Genomic DNA, 10,291 nt, shown 5'->3' with positions numbered 1-10,291 from the left:
GGGCGTCGGTACTCTCGTGTTCTCCGAGTCCTTGTTCCTCACCTGCTCCTCTGCTGACTCCGGACCTCTCTGGCTGTCAAGGGCAGGGCCAAGAGCGACCCACTTTGTGGCATGTTCTCCCAGAGGTTTCTCAGTGTCGGGGCGGTTCACGCATGTCTCCGGGCGGGCCTATTGTGTCGGTGCTTCTTTGAGGCATGGCCGCGAAGCTTCCCGGGTGCTTACTGTCTGCCTTTCCGGGCACCTGCACGGCGGGGTCTGCACTGGGCCCTGCGAGGGCCGGCGCACCCCAGCCGCACGGCTGCCCAGGGCTGGGCGCCTGCGCCTGAAAATAAGATTTTGTTGTAACTTTCAAATTAGGTGTTAAGTGTGCTGAAACTAGGAATTTTGTATACAAACTTGTAGTAGTAAAATCTTGGTTTATAACATGAAAATCTAAGGAAGTTTCTTTTATTTTGCAGATATACAAAACTAGGATATGCTGGAAATACAGAACCACAGTTTATCATCCCTTCCTGTAAGTATTTTTTTTAATCCATAAGTAAAAGATCTCCTCCTCATAATCAGAGTAAATGAAGTAAACAGTTCTGGCCTTATGTAAGATTCAGTTCTTTAAAACACAATTTACCAAGTTATAAATATGGTCATATTTCTATATTTCTGACCATTCATTTCAGTTTTCAGTTCATTTCTCCCTTTACCAAATCTACCAAATACCTCTTTGAAGAAAAAAAAAGTGAGCTGATACAGATAGACAAGACACCACTTGATAATTATGTTCTTTTTTTTGTTTTGTTTTGTTTTTTTGTTTTTCTCCTGTACCAGTAGTCGAATTCATGACCTTGCGCTTGCCAGGCAGGTGCTGTGCTGCTGAGCTAAATCCCCAGCCCAGTTGATAATTATATAGTTCCCTGCATTGAGTATATTGTTGCCACTAGTGTGTGGATGTAACTAATTAGTAGTACGTTCTGCATTAATACATGTACAAAGACTGTTCTTTGGATTGGAGTTATAACCTTGGTAGGACCTGTGCATGTTGACATCCTCAGCAAGTACCCATATTTTAAAATGAAGTTGAGAAGAATCTCATTTTCAGTGGTATCACCCTCAGTTGTTTTCTGATGTAACCATTTTGGTTGTGTGCCTGATGTTTTTAGGGTGTTCTTTGTCTTTTCCCTTTTTTTGGGTTACACTCAGGTTTGCTGACCATCAACTGTCTTTCAGTAGCTTTTAAAAAAGTACTGTCACAGTTGATTTCTGAGTGTTCTTATTTATTAGCATAAGTGGTGTTGTGCCTTAATGAACAAATGTAGTTCTGATTTTCAAATCATTGTATTTTTACATTATACAGTAATACCTCTTACCTACTTGTCCTGTGGTCATATTAGGACTGATGGCTGGGTATGGTGGTGCACATCTTTAATTCCAGTGCTCTGAAGGTCTGAGGCAGGAAGATTGCAGATTCATTCTCAACCCCCACAACTTAGTGTCTGAGACTGTATCGAAATAAAAAGGACTAGGGATATAAATCGTTATGAAGACTATGGGTTCAGTCTTTACTGTTACTGTCCCTGCAACAAAAAACAACCAAAAGAACTTTTACACATTAAATGGCAAACTTTCTGAGTCATTACTTGGTAGCCCCAACTCCTTTTGATTTTGTGAGTGTCACTAATTTTTCACAGTAGTATTTATATGACTAATTGAATTTTTTGATATTGTTCATTTATGAAATGAAGAAAATGGAAAAATGAATATGCAAAGTAGTATAAACAGCTTATATCTCAAAATGAATGGAGTTGAGAATAAAGGTAGGAATTACTAGGCTTGCCGAAAACTGTAGGTCTGTAGTCTCAGATGCAAACGATGTCATTACTAGTGCTGAGGATATTATTAAATGTGTGAAGTATTTAAAGTACACTGTCAAAATTGTACCTAGAAGGCCAAATGTGTTTAGGGTTTTGATATGTATGTATATGAAATATATGTGTGTGTGTATATATATATCGATATTTAATTCACTTTCTTTAAACTCATTTGACATTTACACTTACCACTTTTCTGGTATGCTTTTCTAGGAATTAGTTATTTTAACAATTTAAATCTGATACTTTTGGAAATATCTAGGGTGAATTTTAAGTGACATTAATAAAGTAGTTCACTGATTTAATTCTAGTGCTCATTGTTTAGTGGTACTGTTATCATTGCCTTTTCACTTGTTTAATACATATGTATTTGTTGTTTAAACTGAAGGACAGGTTTGCTTTTCTTTATGTTTGTCTCCATCTTTATATATACATCGGTTATCTATTTTAAGAATTTGGAGACAATTGTTAGCTCTAACTAATAAAGATGTTCTATGGGCTGGTACTGTACTTGACTTTATATTACACTTAAATATAGTGGTAACTCAGCTCACGGACTTCTTTCCACAATTCTGGTTGCAAACTAAATTGGACCAGAACCAAATCAAATTTCCCCATAAGGTCAGCACTTAACCTAACAACTGAATTAATTCTGTTCTTGACCAATTGAGTTTGAAGCCAGAATTGTGGAAAGATTTAAGTTTGTAAATGGAGGTGGCACTGTTTTTATATTAAGATTAATGTTAGGCCGTTGTATTTGCTTCTGTTTCCTAAGGTTGCCATAATAAAGTTCCAAAGCCTAGGTGGCTTAAAACAACAGAAACCAGAGTACAAAATCAGTATTCTCAACAGGGCCATGTTCTTATTGTTGGCTCTAGGAGAGAAACCTTCCTCTCCTCTTGGAGCTTTTAGCAATCCTTGGAATTCCTTGGCTAGTAGATAATATTATTCTAGTCACATGGCTGCTTTCCTTTATTTTCTCTGCATCCAAACTTACGTTTGTCTGTTTTAGTCATTTTCTTGTTGCTGGTACGTAATACCTCACACCTGCAATTTAAAGAAGAGGTTTATTTTGGCTCACAGTTTTCATTTTATTTTTTTTTTTACTTTAAAGAGAAAATAACAAAAACAATAACAAAAACAAAGACAAAAAATAACACAAAAACAAAAAAAGATAAAGAATTTGAAAATAAGATGATGGGAAATTAACAGTGGTTGTTGTATTACATACTGTTACCTTCAAAGTAATTGCTCAGAGATTTCCAGATATAGGTATGCAAGATTGATCAAACAATTAAACATTAACTGTTCCTTTCAATAAACCAATAGAAATTAGTAGTGCAATTATCTTAGCTGTCTTGTGTGTACATACGTATTTTTTCTTTTTTTTTTTTTTTATCTTTTTGAGACAGGGTCTCGTTATGCAGTTGGGGCTGGCCTTGAGCTCACTTTGTAGCCCAGGCTGGTCTTGAACAATCTTCATTCCTCAGCCTCCCAAGTGCTGGGTTTACAGACATGTGCCATCATGCCCAGCTCGACATACATATTTTTTCCCTGCTTTCTTTTCTCATTTCCCTCATCCCAGTTGTTCTTTCCTCTTGAGTAGTTTCTTTCCCTTTCACAATATCTATTGTACTTTTCAGATTTTATTTACTGTTTCAAATTCTTATACTAGGGAGACATTACAATGTTTACACATCCAAGTCTGATTTATTTCACTTATGAGTGTGGTTTCTTGTTGCATCCATTTACTTATAAAAGGCTGGAGTTTATCTTTCTTTATAGCTGAGTAATATTCCATTGTATAAAAATACCACATCTTTTTTATCCATTCCTCAGTTGATGGGCATTTTTGGGTTGTTTCCAAAGGTTTGCTATGACAAATTGTACTGCAATAAACATGGGTGCACATATATCACTGTGGTATGATGTTTTTCATTCTTCTGGGAAAATACCCAGTAGGGGAATAGCTGGGTTAAATGGGACCTCTAATCCTAATTTTTTGAGAAATCTCCAGACTGATTTCCAAAGTGGTTGGACCAGTTTACATTGCCACCAACAGTGAAGAAGGGTTCCTTTTTCCTCATACCACCTCCAGGATTTGTTGTTCGTTGCTCTCTTGATAATATCCATTTTTATTGGGGTAAGATGAAATTGAAATCTCAGTGTTTTAATTTTATGTCTCGAGTGACCAGTGGTGTTGAACATTTTTTCATGCCCTTATTTGCATTTGTATTTCTTCATCTGAGAAGTGCATATTCATCTCAGGTGTCCATTTTTGGATTGGATCTTTGAATTTGGGAGGTCTGAGTTTTTTTCAGTTCTTCATATGTTCTAGATATAAGTCTTTTTTCTGAGGGACGGTTAGCTAAAATGGTTTCCCACTCTGTGGGTTGTCTTTTCATTCTATTGGTGATTTCTTCTGATGTATAAAAGCTTTTTGATACGATGAGATCCCAGTTGTTGATTTTTTTGAAGTGTTTCCATGCAGTTTGGGTTTTGTTCATGAAGTTTGTGCCTGCAACTGTCTCTACAAGATTTTGGCCTACTTTCTCTTCCAGTAGATTTGGTGTTTTCTGTTTTAATATTTAAATCTTTGATCCATTTTGACTTTAGTGCGCGGTGATAGGCATGAGTCTAGTCTTTGGCATGTAGAGAGCAAGTTTTTCCAGCACCACTTATTAAAGTGGCTGTGTTTCTTTCAGTCAACATGTTTGGCCCCTTTCTCAAAGATAAGGTTGCTGACTGTGTTTGTAGTTGTGTCTGCATCTTTTAATCTGTTCCACTGGCCTTCAGGTCTGTTTTTTTTTTTTTGGCCAGTACCATGCTGATTTGGTACTTTGTAGTATAATTTCAAGTAGAGATTGTGATGCCTCCTGACTTGTCTTTGTTGCCCAGGATCACCTTTGCTATTCTAGGTGCGTTCTGGTTCCAGATGAGTTTTAGGGATTTCTCTAGTTCTGGGCACATAGTTTTAGAGGTTTTAGTCTATGAGTATCAGGCTCCAAGGCAGAAACAGCATGGTGGAAGAGCATGGCAAAGGAAAGGGGCTCAGATCATGGTGGTTTGGAAGAAGAGAAGAGAGTAGTGGAGAGGGAGATACACTGGTTCAAGTTGTGCCCCAGGTGACTCATCTCTGACCAGGCCTCCCCTAACAGGAGGTCAGCTATAAATTCATTAGTGGACTGACTGCTGATGAACATAGTGCCCCTGTGACCCCCTCATCTGCCAAACGCTTGAAACTTTTGGGGGATACCCAGATCTAAACCATAATACTCTCCATGTCTCAATTTCCTCTTTAAATAAGGACACTAGTCCTACTGTAGTAGAGGCCATACTAATAACCTTATTTTAGCTTGAAAGTCTCTATTTCCAAAAAGGATCACATTCTCAGATAGGGTTAGGACTTCCATGTATCTTTGACGAGAATTTAGTCCATAGCAGTGATAACTATGGAGTCTCTTAATTTGTCATCTTTTGTAATTATATTGTGATTGCTTATTTCAGATTACTGAAACGTTATTGCCTTCTTTTTTATTTTTATTTTTTTTGGTATAAGCAGTTGAGCTTAGGACCTTGTGCTTGCCATGCAGGCAGTGCAGTGCTGAGCTATATCCCCTTCCCATTACTGTCATCTTTGAAAAATTGCTTTTGGCTATGTTTTTTCGTGGCTGAGTCTTCATCTTTTGAACTTACTTAGGATTTTGTCATCATTGAATCCATTCTTTGTTTCATCTCTCGGCCAAAATATGCATTCTTAATTTTTATTATCTGTCTTATGAATAGTTGTAGCATGTTAAGAATGCATGTGCCTACTGCAGGAAAGTTTCTGACTTTGGAGTTTTCTCTTTCAGAGCTGCAGGTGCATTGTTCAGAATCAGATACTTTACCACTCTCTCTCATGGATTTTTGATGTGGAAAGTCTATAGAAACAGTGTCTTCGTTATTCCTTTTCTTGCTGAGACAAAATACCCAATACAAAGTTAAAGAAGAAAGGTTTATTTTTAGCTTACAGTTGTGATTTCAGTCTATAGTCTGCCGGCTCCAAGGCAGAGTGGCATAGCAGAGGTGCATCGAAGAGGAGCACAGTCCGTGTTGGGGCAAGTAGAGGACAGAGGGCAGTGAGCAGCCAGCAGCAAGCCTCCCTTTACATTTGATTCTTTCCAGGCTACAAGCCATTTAGGTGGTGCCACCCATACCCAGGGTGGGTTTTCCCATGACCCACCACTCAGAACCGTGGTATATTAATTATTGGAGTAACCAAGTACCACGGACCCTTACTTCTGTAGTCATCCTTAATCTACATTCACACATCCTAGATCCAGCCTCCTCTGAAAAGCCCCATCTATGATCACATGAGGTTTTTTTTTGGGGAAGGGGCATTTAGATACAAACCAAAACGTACAGTTTCAAGTTATTTTACATATTTTTGTTTTCCAGTGAGCCATCGGGATGTCTGTGTATGTTATAAACATATTGCCAGAGAAAAACTCTATAAACATTTGGAAGTAGACTGTGGATTAAAAATTCTTTTCCTTCAGTTATTTTCTGCTCACTTTTTAAAAGATATAACTGTTAAATGAAAATAACAATAGAAGCCAGGTGTTGTGGCACATGCCTATAATCCCACCACTTGGAGGCTGAGGCAGGAGGATCCCTTTGAGTTCAAGGCCAGCCTGAACTACATAGCAGAGACTGTGTCTCAAAAAAAAAAAAAAAATAACAGTAGAATGCCAGATCAGTTTAAATGCATTCATAAAATTGTTTGAATTAAGAGCTGTTTAAATTGAAGTATTTAGAAAATTGTAACAATTAAAATGTGTGCAACAGGCTCTGCCTCTGGCACTGTATACTGGATTTCTAAATATGTAAAGGGATTATTGTATTACCTAAACTAAGTGAGATTTCCTTTTGTACATGCGATTGAAGGGTTTTTTTTCCTTTTTAAGAGAATTTTGAATGATTCTTACAAAGATTTGTTGGAATATGTGATTGAAGTTTAAAAGAGCCTTATTATGTATATTTAAACTTTTATATCATAATCATAATAGTGAATAGGGTAGAAATATGAAAAAAGTTTGTTAAAAATTCTTTTTTTTTCCTCTCTCCCGTACTGGGAATCAAACTCATGACCTTGCACTTGCCAGGCAGGCACTATGCCGCTGAGCTAAATCCCCAGCCCCTCTTAAAAATTCTTACAATTTTCCTCCTTTTTTTTTTTTTTTTTTTGGTCTCTTTGAGACAAGCTCCTGCTGTGCAGTTCATGTTGGCTGGCCTTGAAATCATTTTGTAGCGTAGGTTGGCCTCAAACTCACAGTGGTCCTCTTGCCTCAGCCTCCTAAGTGCTGAGCTTACAGGTGTACACCGTCACACCTGGTACAGTTCTCTGCTTTTTCATTATTTCTGATTGTTGGTCTGTTGTATGTGAATTTGGTGGGAATTTCATTATTCAGAATCAAAGTGGATATTGCATAGTTTCGTTTTGTTTTTTTTTTTTTTTTTTTTTTTTTTTTTTTTTTTTTTTGTGGAGGGGCAGATTCTGAGGATCGAACCCAGGGCGTTTGCACTATATCCCCAGACCCTTTTCAGTTTTTATTTTGAGTCAAGGTTTTACTAAGTTGCCTAGGCTGGGCTTGAATTCCCAGTCTTCCTGCCTTTGCTTTCCAGAGTGCTGGAATTTTAGGCATGTGCCACCATGCCTGGCGGATCTTACATATTTTTAAAAAATACACCTAAAACCTTCCCACAGTATATTATTTCCTTTTTTTGGCTTTTACATTTGAGACCTTTTCTCTAAATGGAACTTGAAACTTCATTAGGTAATGTGAATTTTTCCCAGGTTTCTTACAACCTTTGTGCATTAGTTTAACAACAGTTTAAATATACTAGGTCATGTTTTGAGTTTTAATATTTTGAAATGGAGGAAGTGTAAGTTAAAAGTTTATGTCATTTGAAGGAAATAAAAATTTTGACATGTCTAACTTATTTTAAAGGTATTGCTATTAAGGAGTCAGCAAAAGTAGGTGACCAAGCTCAGAGGAGGGTGATGAAAGGTGTTGATGATCTAGACTTCTTCATTGGTGATGAAGCCATAGAAAAACCTACATATGCAACAAAGGTATGTTCATATGATTTATATAAATAACATTTTCCTTTCAAAGCATTAATTTGTTCAGTGATTGTGTCTCTGCAATTTCGTTTTATCATCTTCTTTATCATAGAGATTTCCATGTAACCCCTTTCCTTTTTTTTTTGTTTTTTTTTTCCGGTACTGGGAATCGAACTCATGACCTTGCGCTTGCCAGGCAGGTGCTGTGCCACTGAGCTAAATCCCCAGCCCCAATGTAACCCCTTTCCCTATTGCTTTAACTGTACTTTCTCCCAACCCGATCCAAAAAAGGGAAAAGTTTTAATCTAAAGTGAGAGCAGGGTCTGGGATATAGCTTAGCAGCACAGTGCCTTGAGCACAAGGTCCTGAGTTTGGTTCCCGGTACCCCCCAAAAAAGTGAGAGCAGTGTGTGCTTTTCCACATCCACCAGGTCTCAGGGCCCTCAATGGCTTGACTTTATCCACACTGTTGCATCTGGAGTGCTCCCCTGCCTCATATTTTTTGAGAGAGGACCTCAATAATGTACAGGCTATGGCTCAAAAAAATAAAATAGCAGTCAGCTAGGTGAAATGTGAAGGCACAGTTGTTTTAGGGCAACAGAAGCCAATGTTCAAGAGGACTTTAAATATGAGAGAGATTGGAACAGCACAACCCATGTACCTGAAGCATAGAGAAAGGCCAGCAGAGATGATGCCATTTAGTGATTGCACCTTTCTGAGTTTCAGTTTATTTATCTCTATAGTAAAGATATTATCTGTATCTTAGGATTGGTGTGAGGTTTAGTGGGGTAATGTGTATTGTTATAGTTCTTTGAATATTGAAGAACAATTATTTGGAGGTGGGAAGCTTGATACTGGGGAGGTGAAATAATTGACTATTGCAGTAATTATCCAAAATCAAAAATGATGGAAAGGGATATTAATGTAGGGTGATGGCAGTGAAAATGGGGAGAAATGGAAATTGTGTATGTTCATACACACGTTTATGAGGTGTGATTGAGAAATATGGTATATGTTTAAATAAAAATTTTGTGGGTTTTTTTTTTTTTTTTTTGAGAGAGAGTCTTGCTTGGTAGTGAAGGCTCACTGTGTTCCCCAGGCTGGCTTTGAATTTGAGGGGATCCTCTGCCTCAGCTATCCAAGGGCTTGGATTATTATAGGTATGCACCACCATGACCAACTGAAGTTTTGTGAGCTTGTGTTTTGATTGAAGGGTCCTATCCGTTCTGGCTTCAGAAATAAAACCTATTGATATTTCAGTTTTTCTTCTCCTCCTTATTGACTAAACAATCTTGACTCTGGCTCAGTGTCATTTATACTCTAATTGGGACTCTTGTTCTCTCTTTCTTGAGTCTCTTAAGTTCATTTCAGCTTTTCCAGGACAGCTATAATAATTTTCCTCCAAATTCAAGCTTTTCTTGTCACTCCACTGCATAAGAAGTTTCTGATATCCCATTTCTTACAGTATAAAACTGAAATGCACAGTAAACATGATAATAATGAGAATTTTTAGTCTCTTTGATCTAAAACTAGTATGTTTCTACACCTCTACACCCTAAGCCTTTAGCACATTCATATTTGTCATTGGATGCTGTACCAATGGGTTGTAGCTATCTTTTTCTGTTACGTGCATGTTCCTCTCCACTCTACTCCATCCTTGCCAATAAATGAATAAAATTTTAAAAATGAGAAGGTTGATTCTTTAGGATTCACTTTACATATAACTTCCTCATTGAATCCAATTTGATCATCTTGCTGTAGGAACTATTTTTTTTAGAAATCTGAAGTGGAGTATTTGTTTATATATATATTTCTTTCATTAGGCTGAGTTTCTTGAAAGTTGATTCTCCATGTCCTTAGCAGTTGTACCCATAGTTCACAGTTGGTGTATAATAATAGTGAAGAGAGGAATAAATAACTCTTAGAACATGTAACTTGTAAACTTTTATTAATATATATTGTGAAATGAATGGTACAATAAAATACATTTTTTCTTTCCTACTACAAACTGGGGAGAAGTTATAATTCCTTAAAAAGTAAAAGTAGGTGTTGTTAGGGACCAGTAGCACTTACTTGTTCATTCACAAATCCATTCAGTCTTAAGTATTGAATGTATATTGTATTTGTGGAACTGTACTCTGTTGCAGTTTCACTCAGTACCTTTGGGGTTTCAGTAACATTTTTCATAGTGCCAACTAGATTAAAAAACCAAAAGAGTATGTTGTCTTTATTAGGTAGGTAAGTTCAAGCAGCTTGGTAGCCATTTGAAAGAAAGAGTACACTTAAATTGAAAGTATCTTGGGGCTGGGGATTTAGCTCAG

The 10,291-nt window shown here is 37.2% G+C and overlaps 1 protein-coding gene across 1 annotated transcript in view; it reads left to right on the top strand.

Annotated features, from left to right (window-relative positions):
* Actr3 (ARP3 actin-related protein 3 homolog (yeast)) overlaps positions 1–10,291 on the top strand; it is a 67,100-nt gene that overhangs the window by 25,274 nt on the left and 31,535 nt on the right. Inside the window, exons 2-3 of the mRNA XM_005397698.2 lie at positions 459–514; positions 7,856–7,980. Of these exons, the coding sequence (XP_005397755.1) occupies positions 459–514; positions 7,856–7,980 (181 nt within the window). The remainder of the gene's footprint in view (positions 1–458; positions 515–7,855; positions 7,981–10,291) is intronic.

The sequence above is a fragment of the Chinchilla lanigera genome, unplaced genomic scaffold (genome assembly GCF_000276665.1).
Source record: "Chinchilla lanigera isolate Chin_1 unplaced genomic scaffold, ChiLan1.0 scaffold00058, whole genome shotgun sequence".
Taxonomy (NCBI): Eukaryota; Metazoa; Chordata; class Mammalia; order Rodentia; family Chinchillidae; genus Chinchilla; species Chinchilla lanigera.
Note: the sequence above shows the minus strand (reverse complement) of the source record. Positions and strands in the feature narration are given on the sequence as shown.